Below are 27542 nucleotides of genomic sequence, written 5' to 3' on the forward strand. Positions count from 1 at the left end.
ACAGCAAGCGTGGCACCTGAAACATGGGAAATTGTTTATTCCATACGACACTGTACACCTTACACCAAAGTTTAAAATGGGAAAGATGTTAGTTTCAGTTCAGTCATGTTACAGTACACCTACATTCTGTTTACCCTGTCTGCTTTATCTGCACACAGACTCCGCCCCTTCCTTATACATCACATCATACAGACAAGCAGCTGCAGCTCATGGCTAACAGGAAAGTGCAACATGGATACGTCTCAAATAGAAGGAGTCATAATGGCTGTCGGGCATGTTAGAAAAATGTGTTGAAATTTCCTTTTTTTTTTTTTTTTTTTGCAATCGAACAGATTGTACCGTAGTATTTTTTTATTTTTGCTATGTTATGTTTAGGATGAGTAAGCAGATGACTAAATTACTTAATATTGATGTGTTGCAGTTAGAAGGAAATTATGGAAACTGGAAATCCAGTTTGAACTCGACAGCAACTTCTCAAAAAGGATTTCTGTCCTTCCAAAATTTTCACATCATGTCATAACAAGTCATGGTAATATAATAATAATAATAATATGAATACATCCTCTTCCTGGTTGAGTCTGCAGATTCCAACGTTTGCTAGTAAGCAGGTTTACGAAAAAAGATTTACGGTGTCAATCAGCAGTACTGAAAAGACCAAGTTTCCTCTTCTGGAAGTTTAGTTACTTGCATCCACAGTTTTTAAGGATCAGAACAGTGCAAGTTTAAGGGCACTGAACACACACACAAAAAAATGCTACTCCAGCATTAGGTGGGAACGTTCAGTCTGGGCCAGTCTGTAAAGTGTATATTTGTTCAAAGTTTCTGGCTTTGTGAGGATTTTTTAGGCTTCTGTCCCATGCCTTCCAAAATTTTGAAGTTCCTTCAGGCTTTTATAACAGCATAAAAAAACAATTCACATTCCAAGAAATACCGTTAAAAAAAAGGAAAATGGAAAACGCCATCCATCCAGCCGTGTTTGTGCGCATGTACGTGAATGTGAGCACTTTCAGCTGAGCCCCATTCCCTGCTGCTTATTGGAGTCTGTACATACAAAAAATGTTTTGAGTTCGCCTTTCCCCTTCACGTTGATCAGACCTCGGCAATCGCACGAGTATCCCAGATTCTGCAGCACGTCCGACGTCTCCTCCGTCACCTGAACCGTATATACAGCGTGTTAATTCACTGCTTAATAAAACTTGTTCTCCAGCCTTGTCATTAGAAAGTTGACATGGCTTTGATACTTCTACACATCGTTTCCATGCTTTGACATGCTGTAAATGTTGATGTTTTTTGGGTTGTTTACAACAGAACTGAAGAAATGCACATTATTAAACAAAGTTAAAAGCATTTCAGTGCAGAAATGTTCAGCTGTTAAAATGTAGATCAAAGTGACTACGGCTACGACGCCCATTTCAGCGTTTTATTGTCAATAATTAAACAACTTAATACATTTAAACTACAAATTATTGGCACCTCTTAAGAAAAGATACAAATTGTAACAAAATTATATTATCAAGTAAAACAATCTAAAATTAACCTTTCAAAACATTTAAAACAGTTGATGTACTTTGTAGTCACTTGACCATAACCAATAACATGCAAAGCATTTTCCCAACACCGATCATTTGCATGTGGAATTTCAGTGGAATCTTAAAGTATCTTAGTGGCTCATTATGAGTCAGCTGTTACTAAGCACTTCTGTCTTTCTCATATGATTAATCAAAAGCCAAAATGTCAAAAAAAATTATTATAGGCCTTTGGGAAAATGTCAACTATAACCATTATGGCAATTTAGCTTTTTCAATATCACGTTTGACATTGTCTCTGGGGAGTTTATTATTTAATCTAGATTCAGCTTGTGGGTCATTGAAAGTCAGTTAAAAGATAGCTAGAGCAGTATTTACCTGGATCCTGCCCAGTTCTCCGGTGCTCTCCATTCGGCTGGCTACGTTCACAGTGTTTCCCCAGATGTCGTATTGCGGCTTGCGTGCGCCGATCACCCCCGCTATTACCGGCCCGTGGTTTATCCCTGCACAAACACACAATCGACATGTTTACAAAACACTTGACAAAATATTTGTCATCAGGAAGCAATTCCTACGACAACATAATTTTTTTTACATGCCTTGGGAGTAAACAGTTAAACCGTTTTAACTGATGTGTATAAAAAAAAAACCCACACGTCACTGACCGAGTGTTTTCACACATTCTAGTCCAATGTCAATTACTATTTATAACCATGGGTGAGAACCACATCACTTTATAAAGAGACTTGAGACATAATGGGTCGCTTGATTAAAGTTAGGCCTAGCACCTTCTAAACTAGAAAACAAAATGAAATTCATTTTTCAGGCTTGATCTCAAACACCCTCTACATGGAATTAATAATACATTTCACCACAAATCTTCAGTGATGGAAATGAAACTTTAAATAGATCTTCAGAGTTAAAACAGAGCACCGAACAGCAGACTTTTAATAAACTCTCAGTGCAACAGGTGCACAGTTACTCTCCTGCATCTACGATACATTCACTGCAGCCCACTTCAAGCAGATGAGCAGCTCGTGTGTATGTCATGTGCAAAGTGAACAGATTTATGGATGCATGGAGCTTCATGGATGAAAGGATGGACAGATGAATGCTAAAATTAATTCAACCAAACAATATTCATCTTCTCCACATTCCAATGTGTGTTCCCAATGGGTTTTCTGGAGGTAAATGAATAGATACATTTATGGATGAACATTTAAATGAAAGAATGAATGGATGGATGATAAAATAGATGAATTAATAGTTTGGGAAAGGAAAGGAACTAGTAAGGAAAGTGGATGGATGGATGGATGGATGGAGAGATGGATGGAGAGATGGATGGAGAGATGGATGGAGAGATGGATAAATAAGGAGTACAAAATAGACGGAATATTGACAGAGGGACAGTGGGTGAACTAATTGTTTGATATTGAGATTGTTTAATGAGAGGATAAATGAATGGAAAGGAAGATGAATGGATGGACAGAACAATTGCTGGATGGATGGATGCATTAATTACAAACTGCTAAATCAATGCATGAAAACAATCTGCATGTTCTCCTGGTGTCCAAGAAGTGTTCAAAAGTAGTGTGCTCCCATGTATGAATTAGTGTGTGAGTGTGTGATGCACAATATTCCCATCTGAAATGTGTGTGAGATTAACTGTAATCCGTCCAAAATGTATTCAGAATAAAGCTTTTTATGAAGACAATGAGTGGCAAGTTTATTGAATATTTAAAATGATCTATTCATAATCGACACCAACTGCTTGCACAGCATCTCTCAACTTCTGAGCAGAAAATAGAATCTCAAAACCATGCTGTTCAATTATTAGGAATGTATGTGGTGTGTGTTTCTTGTCAGGCCTCCATGGACGAGAAGTAAGTAGAACCGTGTGTATGTGGGTGTGTGTCACTACACTCACCCACACGCAGTCTAAAACTGTTAAATGAATGGCGGTTGATGCCGTCCAGCTTCCCCATCAGAGCGATGGCAAACTCCACCATGATGCCGATCTGCGCCGGCTGCCGCTCGCGGTCCTGCCAATACACAGCACTCACAATTACAATGTGGACTGTGAATACAATGGTGGGTAAAAGAATGGATAGATACTGTAGATGAATGGATGTTTAAACGGATAAATTCATAGATACATAATTTTTTAAGAATTGATATATTACAGTGATTTTTGTGTAAAAGGTTGAATGCATTATTTAAAAAATAATTAAAGATTTATTTAAGTTATGTGGTGATGAGTACCTGCATCGGCTGATCTCTAATGATTATAATAAAATTCTTTAAAATAATCATTATTTTACTAAACCCTATAATCTATAGAGCTTTAGGCTTTACAGGTTTATATAATACGATTATATTACTAATCCCTGTATATTAATAGTAACGTGTACACTCCCTCTCTGTGGCCTGATGTAGGTTCTTTACTGTTCATGCTGCAGTGTAATACCTGGTTTGTCTCTTGTCCAGGTGTTCCACTGAGCCCTGCAGCAGCCATATAGGTGCTGCCGATAGTCTTGATCTTCTCCACACCACTGAACTTTGGCTTAGACAGTAACTGCAGCCACAGAAAGATAATACACGGCTTTATTCTTGCTTTCAAGTCATGACACTAAAGAACTTATATGCGCTGATGGTTTACTTCATCGAAGTCAGCGATGATCTCATTGAGCAGCCTCAGACACTCCAGTCCCTCTTTGTTGATGTCGCACTCCGTGTAGAACTCCTTAAAGTCAGGAACTGAAGCAAACATCACACACACGCATTCGTACGACTTGTAGTACAAATCCTGAACAAAACACAAAAACACACAGCTTATTAATATGAGGCATGGACACTAATAATAATAATAACATTTCTTAATAAGAAGAAAAATAATATCAACATACATATATATATATATATATATATATATATATATATATATATATATATATATATATATATATATATGTATGTATGTTGATATTATTTTTCTTCTTATATATATTGCGTTATGTAGAACTTCAGCAATTCAGTTTTTACGAAACAGGGTGCAACAATTTAACCTCAAATTACCAAATTTACAATAAAAAATATGTTAATATAAGAAAACAATTATAACAATATGCTGGTAAAATTCCTATTCCAGAACACACTAAAACAGTGGCCCCCAACCCCCGTGCCGTGGACCGGCACCAGTCCGTGGCGCAAATAGTACCGGGCCGCACCGAAAGAACACATAACTTTTATATTTATGTTTTATTTATTATCTGATTCTGAACGATGTTTTATTTTGGAAAAACACCGGATTCTCTCCACCACATCTGTCTATGACTCACTCTTGATGCATTTCATGATGCCTCGGTCACATGTCTTTCCTCCATCCGCTACCTTCTTAAAGGGGCTGCTTTAGCGGGTAACATAATACATTACCGCTAAATATAAAATATTATATTTTGAAAATACAAGTTTTTATGCCGGTCGTATCATTTTATTTTATTGTATTTATCCGCCACACCTTAAAGGCCGGTCCTTGAAAATATTGTCTGACATTAATCTGGTCTGTGGCGCCAAAAAGGTTGGGGACCGCTGCACTAAACCAATCAGAGCTAAACACAATACAACAACTACCACAGTGTAGGACACAAGGGGATGGATGAGAACCAGATGTGTGAAGAAATGGAGATACTATTTTAAAAACAAGAATGTCATGCCGGACTGTACAAAACTTAGATAGTATAACAAAATTATTCTGCAAAACAACAAAAAAAACTAAAAAAACTCCAATATCATTGGTACATCTGTGTTCGTTGTATGTATAAATGTTAGACACATACATACATTTTTTTTCCAGTACTGTCCAACTGTGTAATCTTTCTGTAAATAAACTTCATAAATACTGATAAACTTAAACATGTGCAATTCACATCTGTGTTTAAAACATTATGTAATCCAGCACAGCTCTAAAAACTCCAAGGCTTCTGGAGTGCTGAATATTACAGTCAGTTGTGCTGGTTTATGGAACGATTAACATTTCTTCCTGCACCATTTGTATACACGCTAAACTGAACTCCTTCACAACTCAATGACCATCACATCTGTCTATCTGTATTGCATATTACATATATACTGTACACTTTAGTAATAAAAGTAGCAGCACTGGCTTTATGGCATAAACTAGCTTAATACTAATGTGAAATGCAACATCACAGTAATTTCGTAAAGCGGTGGACGAAGTACGCAAACTGTGTGAAAATACTGGGTAAAAATATTACTCCAGTAAAAGTGTCCCTTTAAACTTTCACTTGAGTATAAGTACAAAAGTATTTGCATTCAAATGTACTTAAGAATCCAAAGTACTATGATGTGTTATGGCTATAATGTTCCTATTATCAGACTCTTTGCTTAATGAACTCATCTTATGTGAAAAGACGTTAATGTTACTCTCAGCACAACAGTCTATTAATAGAATCATATTAATTAATCAAACACTGAGTGATATCTATTACAATTATTATGAGCCCAAAACCTTCTTTTCAACTACTTCAAAAATATAATTGCAAATAAGGCCACGGGTGTTGTGGCAAGTTATAGTTTCTTCTATCATTTATTCCTCAAAAAATTTGAAATGCCTGCTACTGAACTGATGCCGAACAGTATGTTGGTGATAAATAGATACCACCAAGCTGCAATCAAAACAAGTTCAAAACAGAGCGTGTGCTAGACCCTGATTGGTGGCTTGCTGCATGTTTGGCCAGTTATCAATAAAAAGAAACTGCCGATATCTCAAAATGTAGTTGAGTTTAAGGTATTTGACGTTGAAATGTAGTAAAGTTAAAGTCCAAATAGAATTACATTAGTACACAAAAAAGCTACTTAAGTGCAGTAAAGAATTACATTTACACTGTTACTGTCCACCACTGCTTTCGTAGCACTAAATGCGGGATGCGATAGAACATCGTTTCACTTGAAAATTTTCACTCGCATTCAACTGAAAATAAAACCATCATGAGAAATTATTTCAGTGGGCTCGGAGTGCCATCTGGGTCACGGCAACAATGAGTCATGAAAGAGATGGTTAGAGTTATTCTCTCTACGTAAGAATAATTTTTAAGACTTCACCGGCTTAGCTCTTGAACCTGATGAGCCAACATTTGTACAGAGACATTCAAGGAAAAACTTCATATAATTCATAAGAAATCATAAAAGTAATAAATGATGATTTTTTTTTTTTTAAATAGCAATATTTATTAGTCTAAAAATAACATTTTCAGTTGTTAACTAAAAGTTTGAACCGAAAAAGCCCATTTTTTATTTAAATAACCAAGAAGTATAAGCAACTAAGCTGAGTCATAGTTTAGATTCTACATTTATCACGCTCTTAAGTTTCGACTTCTCTTTACCATAGGGTGTATTGCAGCATGCCATGGCGTGGAATGACTCGGACTAGCATGCTATGAATGGATGGTTGGACATCTTGAACACTTGTGCTGGTCCCTACCTTGTACTTCTGGTTTAGTAAAGTGTTAGTGGAGAGCAGTCCCACCTCGTTCTTTTTGTTCTCGCCCACGAACAGAGCGGCCACGTGAGCCGGGAGAACGTTCTCCAGCAACAGACGCGTCAGATTCTCACACAGCTCAATCTCATCCTTATCTGTGCGGTTCTTGTTCTTCAGCAGGAATTCCTGACGGCAGCAGAACTCATCCTGTAAGGAAGAGGAAGGGTTTCACCCACTTAGATCGCTGGAAATATTTTCCATAAAATAAGTCCACCCCGGATGTTGTTCTTGGAAAGAAATGAACGATCTTTTTAGTGAACACACAGTGAGTTACAGAAAGATGGTGACTTCTTTAATTACTGTATATTATAAAGACGGTGGTCCAATTATTCATCATTGAAGGATATGATTCAATAATTATAATAATGAATTATCAACATTTTTGCAACATTTACATGTACATTTGTGGTATTCAGCATACACCCATATCCTAGCACCTTACAATTATCACATTTTATAAAACTAAGCAATTGAGGGTTAAAGGCCTACTAGAGGAATCTTGGTGGTGCGGAGATAGGAGCTCACAACCTTCTGATTAGAAGTCTAACATTTTAATCATCGACCAACCAATGGGGAAGAATCGTCCAAAACCCTCCAATGTCACTGTATTGTATAAAGTGATTTGTCTTAGAGCATCTGATTATCTGTATGAATTTTCTGTATGGAAAAAACTTTTTAATGAAGCAAAAGAAATATATCAAAAACACTCCACACACCAATAATGTAAGGATGCAGCTATACCCTAAATTACTGAGAGTAACAAAAAAAAAAAATGTGCATAAACGTGGAATAATCTGTATCTTTATTGTTAATTAGACGGCAAAAGAAATACATTAACAGCAGATAAAATTTAATAAAACTGACTATTCGGTTTTTAAACTGGAAGCGAATATACAGTGTGATGTGACAAGTGTGTACCTGACGTGATATAAGCAGCATGGTAAACAGGAACAGTGTGATGTAGATGCAGCTCATAGATTGCGGATGTTTCATTAGTCCTCCGTTCATCAGTGAATATTTTAAATCCTCAGTACTGCAACTATCACACACACACAACTGTAATTACACACATCATACCTTACCAATGCTTAGACACATATCAACGCAGAAAAAAATACAAATGCTGTGGCCCGTTCTCTGTGTGCGTGTGTGTGTGTGTGTTTGTGTGTGTGTGTGTGTGTGTGTGTACCTGTTGGATTTTCCATAAAGCCTGCAGTTGTACAGGTCGAACAGTTCATTCTGGGTACAGCATATGATGATGTAATAAATGGCTGATGCGATGAAGAGGAAGGCCGCCTTCAGCTCAAAGCTCACTCTCAAAAATACTCCACACACCAATAATGTAAGGATGCAGCTATACACTGAATACTGTGAAGAAAAAAAAGACCTGAACTGCAGCTTCAATGTTAATTAAATGGTGAATAAAATAATAACATCAGATAAAATGTAATAAAAACTAACACTCTTTTTAAAATGAGTGCATTTCCCTAAACACTGTGTGTTTATGATGTGTGTCAAGGGATATTAAATGGTTTGTGCATGTTTGTGTGCTGTACGTACGGGCAAACAGAACAAATGGTAATTATTAAAAGCTTCTATTCTGCTTTCATTCCTCCATACAGAGTAATCAGCTGGGTAAAGACACTGAAACGGGAACATTTTTGAGTGTTGAATGAAGAAAAATTTTTTATTGTAAAACAACAACACGTTTACCTTCGCAATATAAAACATTACTTACCAAGTTGAACAAGGCGATGATAACAATAACCGTTGTAACTATAGCTGCTAATGGGAGACGCACAAAAGGCCTCTTGACCACAGCCTTGGATATCGCCGGTAACCACTGACAGGATTCTAACTTCTCTGGAAACAGTTTCTAAGAAGAAAAATTGAAAAAGTGTAAGTAAATGCATTACATATCTATATAGTGGGATTGAGATTTATGAAATTATTTATACATTTACATCATAGAAGGCAGACACACAGGCAGACAAAGAAACTAAATTGGATGGATGGATGGATGGATGGATGGATGGATGGATGGATGGATAGATGATAGATAGATAGATAGATAGATAGATAGATAGATAGATAGATAGATAGATAGATAGATAGATAGATAGATAGATAGATAGATAGATAGATAGATAGATAGATAGATAGATAGATAGATAGATAGATAGATTTGAATCAGTTTGAATCAATTACCACTATGTATACACACTATGTGTGTGTGTGTGTGTGTGTGTGTGTGTGTGTGTCTGTGTGTGTGTGTGTGTGTGTGTGTGTGTGTGTGTGTGTGTGTGTGTGCACATGTTTGGAGTGAGGGAGTAAGACTGACATTGTAGCAAATGTTAGTCTGTTTTTAGTGGTCAGTCATTCCAGTAAATTTCTCCAGCCAATCAAAAGCATGAATGACCATGTCACATGACATTCTTGACATAACACAGTCTAAATGTGCTAGCATCTGTAAATCACACACACACACACACACACACACACACACACACACACACCTTACTACAGCAAAGAACTGAAAAAAATGTGTGTGTGTGTGTGTGTGTGTGTGTGTGTGTGTGTGTGTGTGTGTGTGTGTGTGTGTGTGTGTGTGTGGTTAATAATTGTGAATTTAAGGTCACTTAAGAACCCAAACAATCAAAATATCTCTATTTTTCTCCCTGGTGCTACACAAAACCAACATAGAGCTACAATACACAACATAGAATTACATTACAGCTACATAACAGCACTATTTTGGATACGGATCATTAAACAGATGGGCAGTAATACTCATAAAAAGTCGCCAGACAATGTATTATAAGTGTGCTTTAAAACCGGCAGGTGCCAGCCATTAATAACCTGAATGTGACCGGCAAAACAGATGGCAAGGGTCAGGAGTAACACACACAACAACAACGCAAACACCAATCCCAGCTTCTTAGGTCTGAAAGAAAGAGCAGAGGAAACACAAAGATGTGTCAAAGTAAAGGAATCATGATATACATACATATGCATACAATTATTATACAATTAGAAACATGTATTAAATTCTGTCCTTGCATGTCTATATGAATGTAACTTACTGTTGTGTGACAAGCATCTGAATTATGAAGATACATAGGAAGATAAAGGTGGCACAGCTGATGTAGTACTTAAAACTTGACATTTCTGTAGTCCTGTACTGAGAGAGTAATAAAAACATGAACAGTATGTACAGTTGAACACAAAACCAACAAGATTAGTGTTATATTTGACATCTATCTCTTTATTAGCACAAATAAAACAAAGTACTGAGGAAAAAAATCTAATATCACTCTGATCTCACTAACTATATTACTACCCATTCGTTCATTAATTTAAATGTCCTCTTTCAGACTTTCTCAGATATATTAGTGCTAATGCTTTTTGTATTCTGATTGCTCAGAAAGTGTTGGTGTTTTATAATTTTTATAGTAATAAAACAGGGACTTAGCAGATAGTTCACAAAAACTGGTAGAGTTTTCAATGCAGCATTTTCCCATAACACACAGATTTAACTACACATTTCCTTTATATAACAAAGGTTTTTATGCAAGAAGTGGTTTATTGAGTTACTGAATCATAAAATCAGTGCTTTATACCAGTCAGGAAAAAAGTTGTTCCGGTCTTTTTTCATCAATGAAAGTAACCTTAACCTCTCTTAAACATGACATCCCAGATTTTTCCATCTTTGTTTTGTAGATAATAAGACAAAAACTGAGGAATAACAGCTAGTTTCCAGGACATTATAAAATAAAAACCTTTGTTATATAAAGGAAATGTGTAGTTAAATCTGTGTGTTATCGGAAAATGCTGCACTGAAATCTCACATTGTCTCTATAAATCTATAAGAAAACGGCCTCTCGTTTTTATATTTATTGCATAATTATAGGGGAGACACAAATGTTTACAGTTGAGACACAAAGAAGTAAAAAAAACACATTGGAAACTTGACTGCATAAGCGCTCGAAATAAAATGACCAAAAATGTCAGGGGACTGTTTTCTAAGATTGTTAAAAAACATCCAATATTTCCGTGTACGTTATTATATTTTTGCCATTTATTTCATACAGGAGATAAAGAGCGAGTAAATACGGAGTGCTGTTATTATGATGCTCACCTGCTTCTCAAGCCCACGCTTAGTGAACCACAAAGTGAGACCTGAAATCTCCTCCGATTTCTCCCACTGCCTGAAGAAACAAGAAACAAACACAAACACATGCACAAATGTCAGAAGTGTTTTTTCGTTCTTGGGTGTTTGTGCGGTTTCCTTCAAAAACCTGAGCCCAAAATGAAATGTCTTAATTATAGATTTCTTCGTAGCAAATATGCAATGTTTTTTCCATGCACGGACAAAGCCTGGATTAGATGCCACTTTTCACATGAAAACTCTGGCAAAATTTATGTTGTTTGTGATGTTAATGGAACAGTCCTGGATTTTCTATCTGCTCTATCTCTAAATCATGTACAATACTGAGAAAATAACATTTATGCTGAACATCTAAAAGTCGAGCGAGAGCAGATAAATCTCACACAATACACCCTTTTTCACCTGCAGAAAGATCCCTACTAAAGTGCACATAATCCATAAACCCACTTAAAAAAATACAAGAACTATCCGTCAGGTGATTTTCTGTTTGACGTGGTTGTATCTAAATGTCTGTTTGTTGAGGTTTTTCTGCAAAAAAGAACAGGAGCTATAACTCTTTTTATAACATGCTCCAGTCGAAATCAAGTTGTGTTTGTTTTTTTATTTTTGGTGTTACAGGTTCTATCTGGGTGTGACATACCAAATATTTCCTTTGACAATTATTATTATCGATTTTACACATTGCCCTTCAAAAAAAACCTAGATGGATGAATTAACTGGATTCAGGGATCTGCTGCAGGTGACAGCAGATTAAGTAGATCCTTAGAATTTTATAAATAAATTATATCATTGCACCAAAATCTGGGAATCTGGAAAGAAGAAAATTGAGGCAAAATTTCTTCATTATAGTCAATAAACCTCAATATATCCGAACATACACTATACTGCCAAAAGTTTGCGAAAACCTGGTCATAAGTATGGTTCCTTCCTCTCTTCACTCCACTCTCCCAGGAAGATGTTTCACTAGATTTTGGAGTGTGCTTGTGGAGATTTATGTTCATCAGCCACGAGGGTGTTAGTAAAGTCAGACACTGATGTAGGGTGAGGAAGCCTAGTGGAACTTGTTTTGTGCACAGGGGCTTTACCATGCTGGAACAGGTTTGGGTGTTAAAATCCAATACTTTTGTCCATATAGAGTAAATAATACATAACATGTAGGATGAAATGTTGATGTCATTACTGCCATATAAGTATAAGAAAATATAGATTTAAGAAAACTCATAGGAATAGGAAAAGAGAGTGAGCAGACGCACTTGCTAGAGCCCAGCTCATCGATGGTGGTGATCATCTCATTGTGCAGCTGCTCATCAAACTTGGTCTTCTGAGACTTATTCCTGCAGGAGACAACAGAAAAATAAATGAACATATATGCACAACACACAGCCCAATTGTGTGAAAGGTGTGTGTAGACAGCAAGGTTTGTGTAGAGGTCACGGCTGTTTTCATGCAATCTTCAGTCCAAGCTGCCATTGTAAGAGCAAGTACTGAGTAGCGTGCGTGTGTGTATTTGTGTCTGTGCACGTGTTTACACGTGTAGGTGTGGCATGCAGGATGCCTTGTGTTAGTTTCAATTCCTGAGGGAACCCTGATACAGCTTAGGAAGGAAAAGGGAGAGAAGAAAGCCATTTCCTTACACACCCACCCCCACACACACACACCCACACCCACTTTCTCCCATCTAATTATCTCCATTATCTAATGTGATACAGTAATGCTGCAGGGGAGGAGAAAGGTTCACTCTTCAGCACAAGAGCAGTTATTATAGCTCATGCTAGTTTCGTGGGCTCAGTAGCACAATCCGAGGAAGAGATAAATGGGTTAGTTGGTGAAACAGTGGGCCGAATGTCTTCAGAGCCAGCATAGTTCCACTCACTTATTCATGCTGAAGGGAGGGGCAGGAAAGGACAAGGACTCCTCAAGAGACTCATCAAAGCTGCACAGGGGGATAAAAGTCAACTTTAACACAACACAAAAGAAAGAGTGAGAAAGAGCAGGATTTCCAGATACCGGTCTGTAGGCTTATTTGTCTCTTGTGGACAAGGAAATGTTAATAGATTTTCCCATGAATACTTAAAATAAAATCGCATTGATAAAGAAAGGATGAGAAAGAAATTAAAATAATAAATTCTGCTCTCTAACACTTTTCACTTCAAAAGCTTTAGAATATTTGTCTCAAATGTATGAGAATTTGTTTTGGATACCTTTTAAAAAATTCACAGGAGGGCAAAGAAAAGGAGATCAGTCAGTTTCTGCTGCTCTTTCTCCTGTACTCTGGGTTCACACTAGCAAGCTATTGTGATCTGTGGCTTTCTATATATTATGCAAATTATGTATCACATTGTAAAGCAACTGGGCTCAAATGATCCTTTGCATCAGTTGTATTGCTGTGGTGTTTGACAAAAAAAAAAAAACTAAAAGGAAAAAATCATTGCAGTTTCACCCTCTTACCCAGTCATATACAACCTCGCGTGAAATATTTACAGACACTGAGGGGAAATATTGTTGTCTCTAAAGTGTTTGTAGCATATGGGGTGGTATCCAAAAGTTTTGACACTTGCTCTGTTTATAAGAAACTACTTTATTTATCTATGTTTACACACTGTCATCTTCAAAATAGTCCCCTTGAACAACAATACACTGTTCCCACCATTCCACTTCTGGAATATGTCCTGGGAGTCTTCTTTTCGAAATGTGTCAAGCACCTTCTGCGATTTGCGCTGAATCTCTGCAGTGGTGGCGAAACGCCAAGCTTTAAGCCGAATCTGGTGAGTAGGGTGGGTGCATTAATGAGATCATGTGGATTCTTCGACGATCATCATGCACAATGTGGCAAATAGTTTGGACATATTCAGGGGTTGAGCTGGTTGAAAGTCTTCCTGATCTCTCGTCGTGTTCCAGTGAGGTTCTTCCACTCTTAAAGAGCGCGTGACACTCAGAACACCTCGAACGAATCATTGCAGCATCGCTGTATGTCATGTCAAACTTTCTAGTGGTTGATTTGCCCAATTTCACAAAGACCTTCACATTTGCACTTTGTTCTAACTTGCTGTCCATGATGAAATCGCAGACGTGGTAATGCACGTGGTCAGAGTAGCACCAGTTAACACCATTAGTCTAGAAACGTTTTGATACCACCTCGTATATAGTTGTCAGGGATCCACCAGCCACGCCTTCTCCTAACCCTCATATCCACCCTAGCAGCTCACCTGATTACTAATCATCATCACCTGGGTCACATCAGTCACCACCATATATAAACCCCAGTCGTTCACAGTCTCACCGTCCGTTCTACAGCTTAGGCCTACGAACATTGTGGACTCTCTCACCCTTTGTGTTTACATCACGCTTCATGTGTTTTGGACGGTTCTTTTGTTTTCTGTATTTCTTTTGTGTTTTAGTTCATGCCTGCCTGTTTTCTGCTTTGCTCTTTCATTTATTGAGTGAATTAAGTAAACACGTTTCTTGTACATTCAACCTCCGGTTTCCTGCGAGTTCTTGTGCCTGACAGAAGAACGGACCTTTAACAAAACCGAAGGGCAACAGGGGAAGGAGCTAAACCGCGTTACCTCGGTATGGAGGATCAGCCCGCAGCCGCGGCTGCGGATTTGGTTGACCAACCCGCGGTCGCGATTCCTCCCCGTTCAGCTTTCGGCAGCCCGGTTGCGCTCCCGGCTTCTTTTTCCGAAAACACGGCTGAGTGCCAGGGCTTCCTGCTTCAGGTATCCCTGTATATCACGTTGCAACCCCAGAACTTTCCCAGCGAACGAGCTAAGGTCGCGTTTTTGATATCGCTTCTCTCCGGAAGAGCGCTCGCGTGGGCGAGAGCGCTCTGGAGCGCAGCGAGCCCAGCGCTGACGTCATTTGCCGCTTTCACTGGGCATTTCGCCGAAGTCTTTAGCACCGCCCCCGGGGATACCTCAACGGCAGATCAGCTGCTGAACATCCAGCAGGGAACCGACAGCGTTTCGGGTTACAGCCTCCGCTTCCGTACTCTGGCGGCATCTGCTGGCTGGAACGAGAAGGCGCTGCTGGCTGTGTATCGCAGGGGGTTAAACCAAGAGCTCCGGCTGGCAATGGCCACCTTTGATGACACCCTAGGACTAGAGGCGTTTCTTCAGAGATCTATCCGCGTTTCTCAACACCTGACTGCTGGCCGGTTTCCCCTGCACGATCCAGCGCCCGCCATGGCGGCATCAGCAGCTCCGTTGCCGGAACCCATGCAACTCGGCTCACAGCGACTATCTCAGCAGGAAAGGGAGCGCCGACGGGTGACTCAGGCCTGCCTCTACTGTGTAGAAGGAGGACATCGCGTGGCCCAATGCCCAGTTAGACCTCCCCGTCGGACGGTGAGTAGTGTCACTCTTACTTCTGACATTACTCATTTGTCCACACTCCAGGTCACCTTAAAAACCCCCGCTCACTCTTTATCTGTCACTTCTCTGGTCGACTCAGGATCAGCGGGGAACTTCATCTCACAGGCGTGTCTAGAACGCCTCCAGCTACGCCGGCAGCGGGGATCTCAGGAACTAACCGTGCAGACTATCCAGGGACGTCCTTTAGGACGGGGTAAGGTGAAGCACTGCACGCCCCCTATCACCCTCCAGGTCGGAGTGTTACATCACAAGGAAATCCAGCTTCTCGTACTGGAGGATTTGACAGTGGACGTGATCCTAGGTCGTCCCTGGTTAGCCAAACACTCCCCTACTTGTTCCTGGGACCCGTGTGACATCTTGGAGTGGAGCCCCGCCTGCCGGCAGACATGCTTACATCCACTCCCGACTCCACCCCGGACCACCTTGACCTTGGCAGCCACTCGAGTTGAAGGAGCAAAACAACCCTCTCAGGTGGAAGTCCCCCAGGTCTACCATGCTTTCTCGGACGTCTTCAGCGAGGAGGCTGCTACCAGGTTACCCCCACACCGGCCATGGGACTGTGCCATTGAACTGAAGCCCGAAGCTAAGCTACCGAAGTGACGGATATACCCCTTGGCAGCCCCGGAACACCAAGCGATGGAGGGTTATATCCAGCAGGCCCTCCGTCAGGGTTTCATTACACAGTCAACCTCTCCGGCGGCTTCCAGTTTCTTTTTGTGGCCAAGAAGGATGGGGGTTTGCGGCCGTGCATCGACTACAGGGGCTTGAACGCACAGATCTCCCCGCTTCCGTATCCGCTCCCCCTGGTCCCGGCCGCCTAGGAGGAACTACGGGAGGCTCGTGTTTTCACCAAACTAGACCTCCGAAGTGCCTACAACCTGGTGCGCATCCGAAAGGGGGACGAATGGAAGACGGCCTTCATCACTCCCTCAGGCCATTACGAGTACAGGGTCATGCCGTACGGGCTCTCCATTGCTCCAGCCGTCTTTCAGACCTTCATTAACGAGGTTTTCCGTCCTTTTCTCCATCGGTTCGTGATCGTTTACATCGACGACATCCTGATCTACTCACGTACGCTACAAGAACACCATCAACACGTCACCCAAGTCCTAGAACGGCTGCGAGAACACCGACTGTACCTTAACCTCTCCAAGTGTGAGTTTCACCATTCGGAGACGCAGTTCCTAGGTTACGTCATCGACGCAGCAGGCATCAGGATGGATGAGAGAAAAGTGACGGCCGTACGAGATTGGCCGGCCCCCACCACGATCAAGGAGCTCCAAAGGTTTCTAGGGTTCGCTAACTTCTACCGCCGGTTCATAGGAGGTTTCAGCCTGGTTACCGCCCCGCTCACATCACTATTGCGTGGTAAGGCCAAGGTCCTTTCCTGGACCCCGGATGCACAGAAGGCTTTCGGGGAACTACGCAAGAGGTTCTGTACCGCCCCGGTTCTTCGTCACCCTGACCCTCAGCTCCCGTTCGTCATCGGGGTGGATGCATCCTCCACGGGAGTAGGGGCCGCCCTCTCCCAGCGTTCAGGGAACCCCCCGCGGCTCCATCCCTGTGCTTACTACTCAAAAAAGTTATCCTCCGCTGAACAAAACTACGACATAGGTAACTGGGAACTCCTGGCCATCAAGCTGGCCCTGGAAGAGTGAAGACACTGGCTGGAGGGGGCCGCTCATCCTTTCATAGTCATCACCGACCACAAGAATCTCCAGTACCTCCGCGAGGCCAAGCGTCTAAACCCCCGTCAGGCGCGTTGGGCTCTCTTCTTCACCAGGTTCAACTTTAGCATCACATATCGGCCAGGGTCAAAGAACGCCAAGGCTGATTCGCTCTCCAGGGTCTAAGGGCCTGAAGAACCCGTCGAGTCAGGACCGATCTTGCCTCCCACGCTCATTTTGAGTCCCATTGTGTGGGACATGGACGGGGATATTCGCGCGGCCACACGGAGGGAACCCGCGCCCCCTGGTTGCCCCGGAAACAGAACCTATGTGCCACAAGAATGCCGACAGACCCTGCTCAGGTCTGTCCACGAAAACCCAGGCTCGGGGCACCTGGGCCAGAAACAAACCCTACGTCTGGTTCAGGGACGTTACTGGTGGCCCGGGATGAGCAATAAGGTGGCGGAGTTCTGCAACACCTGCGCCATGTCAAAGACCCCCCGGCATCTGCCAGTGGGTAAACTCATCCCCCTGCCTATTCCACAACGACCACGGTCGCACATCGGCGTGGACTTCGTCACTGACCTTCCTCGCTCGGGGGGTTATACATGCATCCTAGTGGTCGTCGATCGGTTCTCTAAAGCCTGCCGCTTTGTTCCCCTACAAGGCCTCCCCACAGCCCTGGATACGGCAGAAGCCCTCTTCCATCACGTCTTCCGCAACTTTGGCCTTCCGGAGGAAGTGGTGTCTGACCGAGGCCCCCAATTCACCTCACATGTCTGGAGAGCATTCTTTCGGCTACTGGGGATCGCGGTCAACCTGTCATCTGGGTATCACCCCCAGTCGAATGGCCAAACCGAACGGAGGATCCAAGACCTGGGAAGGTACCTACGGTCATACTGCCACCAGGATCAGGAGGAGTGGAGTCGGTTCTTGCCCTGGGCGGAGTACGCCCAGAACTCATTGAGCCAGGATACAACAGGACTCACGCCTTTTCAGTGTGTGTTAGGGTTTCAGCCCCCGCTGTTTCCTTGGACCGACGAGCCCGCCAATGTACCTGCAGTGGACCACTGGTTCCGGGAGAGTGTTAGGACGTGGGAGGCCGCACACACCCAACTGCGCCGGACAACCAGAGAAACCCAGCGTCTTGCTGACGCACGCAGAAGGGAGGCCCCCCAGTACAGGCCCGGAGACTGGGTCTGGCTGTCCACTCGGGATCTGCGACTGCGGCTTCCTTGCAGGAAGCTGAGCCCCCGGTACATCGGGCCATTTCAGATCGAGAGGCAGATCAACGAGGCAGCTTACCGGCTAGTACTTCCACCGCGGTACCGGATTCACCCCACCTTTCATGTGTCGCTCCTCAAACCTTACACCCCCGTGGACACACTGCGACCCAGGGAAATTGCACCCCCGCCACCGGAGGTGTTGGAGCAGCCCTCGGTCTACTCGGTGAGAGAGATACTGAACTCACGGCGTCGGGGCAGCAGCCTGGAGTATCTCGTGGACTGGGAGGGTTACGGCCCCGAGGAACGGTCGTGGGTGGCGCGGCGGGACGTACTGGACCCTGCGCTCCTGGAGGAGTACCACGCCGCTCATCCGTTGCGTCCTGCCCCCCGGGGTCGGAGTCGGCCGCGCGCAGGGTCAGGGCTTCAAGGGCCGCCCCTGGGGGAGGGGGTACTGTCAGGGATCCACCAGCCACGCCTTCTCCTAACCCTCATATCCACCCTAGCAGCTCACCTGATTACTAATCATCATCACCTGGGTCACATCAGTCACCACCATATATAAACCCCAGTCGTTCACAGTCTCACCGTCCGTTCTACAGCTTAGGCCTACGAACATTGTGGACTCTCTCACCCTTTGTGTGTACATCACGCTTCATGTGTTTTGGATGGTTCTTTTGTTTTCTGTATTTCTTTTGTGTTTTAGTTCATGCCTGCCTGTTTTCTGCTTTGCTCTTTCATTTATTGAGTGAATTAAGTAAACATGTTTCTTGTACATTCAACCTCCGGTTTCCTGCGAGTTCTTGTGCCTGACAATAGTAAGGTAGTGCTGATTACTGTGTTTTGCTAATGCTGATCAGTTTGCAAATGTTTGCATACAAACATGGTAATGGACAGACACACACACACACACACACACACACACACACACACACACACACACACACACACACACACACACACACACACACACACACAGCTAACCTTTCTGTCATTTTTGATGGCGCTGTTCTCATAGGAATGTCCTAAAGAGCAACAACAAGACAAAATCTCATTAACATCATTTACAAAAATCAGAAACAATCTATGGGCTTATACTCTGTGCATTCTAATGTGCATGTGTGGTTTCTCACCTTGAAGCGGTTCTTGCTGGTCACCATAGTGTCAGCGATAAAGCCCTCTCTGCTCTGGAGATGGGAGAAGGGTTTCACAGCCCCCCACGACTCCAGGTAGCGCGTCATCCTCACAGACGCTCGCATCTTTAAACCATCATTTACACGCTGCTTAGGAATGCTACGACTGCTCTGGGACAGGTCCCTAGACTACATAAGCATACAAAAGGAGTAAATAATTATCATCAAAAATTATTCATCTTTTATCACCTTTTTAAACGTGAAGTTTAAAATGGGTTGCCAAAACATTTCACCATGTCATTAATGACATACTTTGTTTGCATATATATATGTATTTTACAATAATGTTTATAACTGCTACTTAAATATAAAATGTCTAAAACCTATTAATAGTAGTATTTAGTATAGTAGTAAACTGTATCATATAGTAGTATGTTATATGCTGTTCATATACTACACTCACCAGGCAAAGCTTTATGGCCACCAATCAGGCATAACATTATGACCACCTGCCTAATACTGTTTGTCTTCCTTTTACAGCCAAAACAGTCCTGACTCATTGAGCATTAACAGCAGTAACTTCTTCAGAGATTTAAGCTACAGTCTGTTGGATCGGACCACGCAGACCAGCCTTCGCTCCCCACGTGCATCAGTGTGCCTCAACCGCCCGTGACCCTGTCACTGGTTCAACACTGTTCCTTCCTTGGACTACATTCGATAGATACTGACCACTGCAGACCAGAAACATCCTAGATAAAAAGCTGCAGTTTTGGAGATGCTCTGACCCAGTCATCTAGCCATCACAATCTGGCCCTCGTCAAACTCCCTCAAATCCTTACGCTTGCTCGTTTTCCTGTTTCTATTCACTTTACCGCTCATAATGTTATAATGTCATAATGTTATGCCTGCTTGGTGTTTACACTATACAATATTATACAGTGATAATTATATGTTTGAAATCAGGTTATACTCTGACTGACATCAGTGCTTAGGAAATTGAGCACTTTGTGCAGTATACTGAAGTTTATTCTGCTAATATATTGATAAAAAGAAAGTCTCAGAAATATCCTAAACATCTGCATATAGTTTTCGAAAGTCATTTAAATGGAAATATACTCTTTAGGTACGGACCCGGGGGTCTATAACCAGGTAAGTCTTGATGTTGAGCTCCTTCAGGTAAGCGTCTCTGAGATGGCCGTTCCCTTCCTCCACCTCGTATGCTTTATTCAGATGCTTTAACGTGGCCTCGGTGATGTGTACCCGGCTAAACACACACATTATGCTTTAATAAATGTTTAAATATTTTATATAGGCAGTATCTCAAGGCTCAAGAATGCATTGCCAAATCTTGAACTTTAGTAAAAAAAATTTCTATTGCTGACTATATTCTGTTTTGCAGCATACCCAGGTAGCCCTCCAGACTCCATGTGATTGGCCAAGGTGACATCATGTGACCAGACGTCAAATTGCCACTTGCGCAGCCCGATGACCCCGCAGAGTACGTTTCCAGAGTGCACGCCTACGCGCATGTTAATGTCCACTCCTGTCGCGTCTCGAACCAGCCTGCAAAAGATGATTTGGAAATTTAATGAGTCATTTATTTTACTCAGCGTGTATTTTTCTATTTGTTTTATTTAATTTTTTGTGTGTACACTTACTTAATAGCCTCACACATGTCCAAACCCATTTTGACACAGTTCTTGGCGTGTTTTGGTAAAGAGACAGGTAGTCCGGACACACAGTAATAACAATCACCCAGGATCTTTATCCTCATACACTCATTCTCCTACACACACAATAAATATATATCACAGTTCTAGAGTTTTGCAAATACAATTCACCTTGACATACAGAACTAATAATACACCGATCAGATTTACCATTATGACATAACATTATGAAAGGTGAAGGCTGTTAGTGGGTGGGATATTATTCAGCAGCAAGTGAAAAAAAATAAAGCAGGAAAAATGGGCAAGCTTAAGGATTGAAGCGAGTTTCACAAGGGCCTAATTGTGATGGTTAGACCACTGGGTCAGAGCATCTTCCAAGCTGCAGCTCTTGTGGGATGTTTCTGGTCTGCAGTGGTCAGTAGCTATCAAAAGTGGTCCAAGGAAGGAACATTGGTGAACCAGCGACAGGGTCATGGGCGGCAGAGGCTCATTGATGCACCTGGGGAGTGAAGGCTGACCCGTGCCGTCTGATCCAGCAGACAAGCTCCTGTAGCTCAAACTGCTGAAGAAGTTAATGCTGTTAAAGCTCTATAGGTCAGAACTGTTTTGGCAGCAAAAGAGGGACCAACACAATATTAGGCAGGTGGTCATAATGTTATGCCTGATCAGTGTATAATAATTTATAAAACAGTAAACTATTATTGTAGATTATTGAAATCACTTACTTTGGCAATCTGGTCAAATTTTCCAAAGAGCTCATTCAACATGATCACCAACTCTTTGGGAGAACAGTCACTGGCTAAACGAGTGAAACCAACAATGTCTGCATAAAGGATGCTGAAAGAGAAAAGGAGAATAAAGGATCCTGAATGCTAGAATATCAAAAAAGTGAGAAGTGATCGGTAATAATAAAAGTTTACACATTGAGTTTGAGCCTTCAGAAACTGAACGGCAAGATTTTATTTAGTTGTTTTAGCCCAAAGTCTTCACATGTGTAGCATTTTACTTAACAGATATTTCACCAAAAAAGCAAATCATTCGGGAGACAAAGGTTTTTCAACCTGTAAAATTTGTGCAGCGGCGTGTCTTCAGGTGTATGAACACAATCAAATATTTACCCCTTTACATTACCCATCTTTAGCTCTAAGGAGATGAGAAACACATTCTAACCACTAGACCACCAGGGAACCTAGAACTTATAAATGTAGGATAAAACCCCTAAAAGATTCTGCATATCTAAAAGCCCTGATAGATCTGAAGCCTGTGTATGAGTGTCTGTTCTGTTGCTGTATTCAGGTTTGACTCCTGGCTTGTGCATACTTTGCGTTAAATCCAGAAGCAGGTGGTTTAAAAAGAAAAATACACCGCATTAAAAAAAAAAACATGCAGAATGTTGTAGCTGGTGGCTCAGAGGGTAAAGGCCAGTTCCTTTCTGAAGGTGGTGCTAAAAATGATTCCTAATTCAAGTGATGTAAACACTGTTCTGGATTTTATACATACAGTGCATCTGGAAAGTATTTACAGCGCTTTACTTTTATGTTATGTTACAGCCTTATTCCAAAACCGATAAAATTAATTATTTCCTTAAAAATTCTACAAACAATACTCCAAAATGACAATGTGAAAGAAAAAGCTTTGCAAATGTTTAAAAAACAAAAACAAAAAAAACCCCACAATCATAAATATTCACAGCCTTTTCTATTGACACTCAAAATTGAGCTCAGGTGCATCCGGTTTCCACTGATCACCCTTGAGTTGTTTCTAAAACTTGATTGAAGTCCACCTGTGGTAAATTCAGTTGATTGGATATGATTTGGAAAGACACACACATGTCTATATAAGGTCCCACATTTAACAGTGCATGTCAGGACACAAACCATAAAGCCCAAGGAATTGTCTGTAGACCTCAGAGACAGGATTATATCGAGGCACATATGGGGAAGGGTATAGAAAAATTTAGTTGTAAGTACTTGCTGTAAGTATTCAAAACCTTTACTTAGGACTTAGTTAAAAGCAACTTTGGCAGCAATTATAGCCTTGAGTCTTGGGGGATTTTCTGCCATTCTTTATGACAAATCCAAGTTTAGTCAGGTTGGATGTAGAGATGCAGAGTTGTTTAATAGGGTTTAATTTAGGGCTTTAGTTTGACCACTCTAAAACATTCACAGAGTTGTTTCTAAACCACTCCTGTGTTTTCTTAGATGTGTGCTTGGGGTTGCTTTCATGTAGGAAGGTGAACCATCATCAGCCCAGACTGAGCACTGTGAAAGAGATTTTTTATTTATTTATAATTTCTTTTTTATAAATATCCCTGTACTTTGCTCCATTCAGCTTCCCCTCAACCCCTACCAGTTGCCAAGTCCCTGCTGCAAAAGAATAACCCCACAGCATGATGCTGCCCCACCAACATGCTTCACTTTTGGGATGGTATTGTGCAGGTATTGTGATAAGCGGTGCCTGATTTTCTCCGGATAGAATGTTTAGAATTGAGGACAAACAGTTTATTCTTGGTTTTATCAGACCATAGAATCTTGTTCCAAACTATCAGAGGACTTCAAGTGGGCTTCAATGGGTTTTGCACTGAGGAAAGACTTCAGTCATGCCACTCTGCAATAAAGCCCAAATCGGTGGAATGCTGCAGTGATGGTTTTTCCATTTGAAACTTCGTCCCATCTCGACACAGGATGTCTGGAGTTTAGTCAGAGTGACCATTGGTCACTCCCCTTACTTAACTCTTGGGTCAGCTGTTGGAAGAGTCCTGGTTGTGCCACACTTCTTCCATTTGAGAATTATAGGGGGCCACTGTGCTTTCGAGAATCTTCTGTGCAGAAGCAATTTTTTTGTAGCCTTACCCAGATCTATGCGCTGCAACAATCATGTCTCTGAGCTCTCCAGGTAGTTCATTTGGCTTCATGGCTTGGTTTTTGCTCGGGTTTGCATTGTCAGCTGTGAGACCTTCTATAGACAGGTGTGTGCCTTTCCAAATTATGTCCAAACAGTAAACTTTTCCACTGGTAGACTCCAGTCAAGGTGTAGAAGCATCTCAGCAACGATCAAGAGAAATGGGAGGCATGTGAGCTAAATTTCAAGTGTTGCTGCAAAGGATCTGAATACTTATATATGTGATATTTCATACAGACATTTCTAAAATTCTGTTTTAAGTTTGTCATTATGGGGTACCGAGTGTAGATTAATGAGAAAAAAACTACAAACGTTTAGATTGATTTATCAGGCTGCAAAATCATAAAATTAAAAACAAAAAAAAAACAAAAAAAAAAGAAGAAGAGGATCTGAATACTTTCCCAACGGACTGTAGTCCTAAAGTGCAAAATGTATAATATTCAAATAAGCTTTTTTCCCACTTTATAGCCAAAACCTGTCAGACATAAACTTGGTGAAACATACCACACTTTTTTATGGAAATTACACAATTGATAGTGGGTTTGAAATAAACAGATCACTTTTGTTAACCTTAGAATGGTCACTGTTCAAAAGATTGAAATCAAGAATGTCTTTATAAGCTTGTAGTAGAATGAAGAAAGAGAAATACATAATGAATAAGAAATGTTTTTAGGACAGCAAATGATAAAGTAAATAGATTAAGATCTTATTAAACAGGGTATGCTTATAGAAATGTATTTCTATAATGTATTTCCTATGGAGAACAGGCAGGATAGGTGATATCTCTCTCTCTCTCTCTCTCTCTCTCTCTCTCTCTCTCTCTCTCTCTCTCTCTCTCTTTCAGCTGAGTGTTCCATCCACACTGAGCTCCCTCACCTGCAATCTATGCAGCAATGAACCTCAGCCACTTGAATAACTGATGATTAGGACAAAGAGAATGAGTAGGTAAGAGTTATTAGTAGTTTCTTCCCACAGGTCAATCATGACCCCTAACCAGGACAAGAACTGTGGACTTTGCTCCAGCGTTATAGTTAATATATCCACACAAGCCGGTATTCCTAAATATTTATTATAGATGTATTATAAATTGTACTACAGCCTGTATATGTATAGAATACAATGCACATGTGCACTGTATTCTAAATATAGTACATACTGCTTTAATTCTTTATATTTTTCCTTTTCTGTCTGTAAATAAGTTAACTGGTTAATGCAAATTCTTTATTTTTATATTTTTGTCACAGACCATTAAAAACATGCTATACTGTGTGACAAATAAAGTTCTCTGAAACAATAGCTATGACAGCCGATTAATTTCGGAGCTTGAACCCCCGACCTTCCATCAGTAACCCAGCACCTTAACCACTGAGCCACCACTCACCTCCAGGTTGCCATATATTCAGCAAATGAACGTTAGGTATATTTAAAACTATTCTCACTGAAAGCTTGAGTCTATTGCAGTTTAAAAGGGTTTGGCAAGCAGTGAGGTGGAAGTTAAAGCAATAAGGAGAAGTGGAATAATATCTTTGACAGGTTCTCAGATTAACACAGGAGCAAATTTGAGCCGATTGCCAGACAACTCCTGTAACTGGGCCCAAGAGTCTCTAAAGACTGTTAAAAAGCAATCCTTTTATATGATCCTTATGTAATCCTTCACTCCGACAGCTGAAATTTGAATGATTGTGATCACAGAAATTTGGCTTGGGCTGTGGTCAAAGGAAAACCTTTCCTCATGAGTCTCCCTTTAAAATTCTTTTTGAAACATAATTTTTTTAACCATCTCCATAATTCTAGCGCAGTCTGCTAATTCACTTTCAAGTTAACGCTTGATGACGTACACCCGTGACCTGCCACAGGTTGTAAGTCAGTGAGGAGAGAGAGAGAGAGAGAGAGTGAGAGAGAGAAAAACGAATTCAATGTATAATTCAATATTTGGCTTCTATAAAACGATTCAAGGCTGTGTGATATGGCTCAAAATCATTTTTAAGTTGGCAGGATGAATGAGCAATGTTATGCAATCAAAATTAATATTGAAGGTCAGGATTGAAATAAAAAAAAGGTGTATTGTGTGCATGACTGTCTGAAGGAAACCCTGAAGTTTTCTCTTTCTGAAATTGAAATATTTTTTTTGGAACATAGCTTAAAAATATAAGCAAAAATATGTGAACTGATTTATATATATATATATATATATATATATATATATATATATATATATATATATATATATATATATATATATATATATATATATATATATACAGTGAGGAAAATAAGTATTTGAACACCCTGCTATTTTGCAAGTTCTCCCACTTAGAAATCATGGAGGGGGCTGAAATTGTCATTGTAGGTGCATGTCCACTGTGAGAGACATAATCTAAAAAAAAATCCAGAAATCACAATATATGATTTTTTAACTATTTATTTGTATGATGCAGCTGCATTTCAAGTATTTGAACACCTGTCTATCAGCTAGAATTCTGACCCTCAAAGACCTGTTAGTCTGCCTTTAAAATGTCCACCTCCACTACATTTATTATCCTAAATTAGATGCACCTGTTTGAGGTCGTTAGCTGCATAAAGACACCTGTCCACCACATACAATCAGTAAGAATCCAACTACTAACATGGCCAAGACCAAAGAGCTGTCCAAAGACACTAGAGACAAAATTGTACACCTCCACAAGGCTGGAAAGGGCTACGGGGAACTTGCCAAGCAGCTTGGTGAAAAAAGGTCCACTGTTGGAGCAATCATTAGAAAATGGAAGAAGCTAAACATGACTGTCAATCTCCCTAGGACTGGGGCTCCATGCAAGATATCACCTCGTGGGGTCTCAATGATCCTAAGGAAGGTGAGAAATTAGCCCAGAACTACACGGGAGGAGCTGGTCAATGACCTGAAAAGAGCTGGGACCACCGTTTCCAAGGTTACTGTTGGTAATATACTAAGACGTCATGGTTTGAAATCATGCATGGCACGGAAGGTTCCCCTGCTTAAACCAGCACATGTCCAGGCACGTCTTAAGTTTGCCAATGACCATCTGGATGATCCAGAGGAGTCATGGGAGAAAGTCATGTGGTCAGATGAGACCAAAATAGAACTTTTGGGTCATTATTCCACTAAACGTGTTTGGAGAAAGAAGAATGATGAGTACCATCCCGAAAACACCATCCCTACTGTGAAGCATGGGAGTGGTAGCATCAAGCTTTGGGGGTGTTTTTCTGCACATGGGACAGGGCGACTGCACTGTATTAAGGAGAGGATGACCGGGGCCATGTATTGCGAGATTTTGGGGAACAACCTCCTTCCCTCAGTTAGAGCAT

General features: G+C 41.1%; 1 protein-coding gene across 4 annotated transcripts in view; it reads right to left on the bottom strand.

Annotated features, from left to right (window-relative positions):
* Positions 1-12: 12 nt before the first annotated feature.
* Positions 13-27542, bottom strand: part of adcy7 (adenylate cyclase 7) — a 78886-nt gene continuing 51356 nt past the window's right edge. For 2 of the 4 annotated variants that reach the window (XM_083550836.1, XM_083550837.1), the window contains exons 8-28: positions 22043-22154; positions 21306-21433; positions 21052-21210; positions 20779-20911; positions 19648-19836; positions 19499-19539; positions 13125-13184; positions 12505-12585; positions 11222-11291; positions 10167-10264; positions 9943-10027; positions 8822-8959; positions 8644-8727; positions 8273-8451; positions 8002-8122; positions 7072-7230; positions 4186-4332; positions 3994-4101; positions 3454-3568; positions 1905-2029; positions 13-1153 (exon numbers count right to left, since the gene is read on the bottom strand). In XM_083550836.1, coding sequence (XP_083406962.1) covers positions 1007-1153; positions 1905-2029; positions 3454-3568; positions 3994-4101; positions 4186-4332; positions 7072-7230; positions 8002-8122; positions 8273-8451; positions 8644-8727; positions 8822-8959; positions 9943-10027; positions 10167-10264; positions 11222-11291; positions 12505-12585; positions 13125-13184; positions 19499-19539; positions 19648-19836; positions 20779-20911; positions 21052-21210; positions 21306-21433; positions 22043-22154 — 2479 coding nt within the window. In that variant the 3' untranslated portion in view covers positions 13-1006. The remainder of the gene's footprint in view (positions 1154-1904; positions 2030-3453; positions 3569-3993; positions 4102-4185; positions 4333-7071; positions 7231-8001; positions 8123-8272; positions 8452-8643; positions 8728-8821; positions 8960-9942; positions 10028-10166; positions 10265-11221; positions 11292-12504; positions 12586-13124; positions 13185-19498; positions 19540-19647; positions 19837-20778; positions 20912-21051; positions 21211-21305; positions 21434-22042; positions 22155-27542) is intronic. The other 2 variants (XM_083550838.1, XM_083550839.1) reach the window with 1 other exon arrangement.

This window comes from Silurus aristotelis (assembly GCF_946808225.1).
Source record: "Silurus aristotelis genome assembly, chromosome: 9".
Taxonomy (NCBI): domain Eukaryota; kingdom Metazoa; phylum Chordata; class Actinopteri; order Siluriformes; family Siluridae; genus Silurus; species Silurus aristotelis.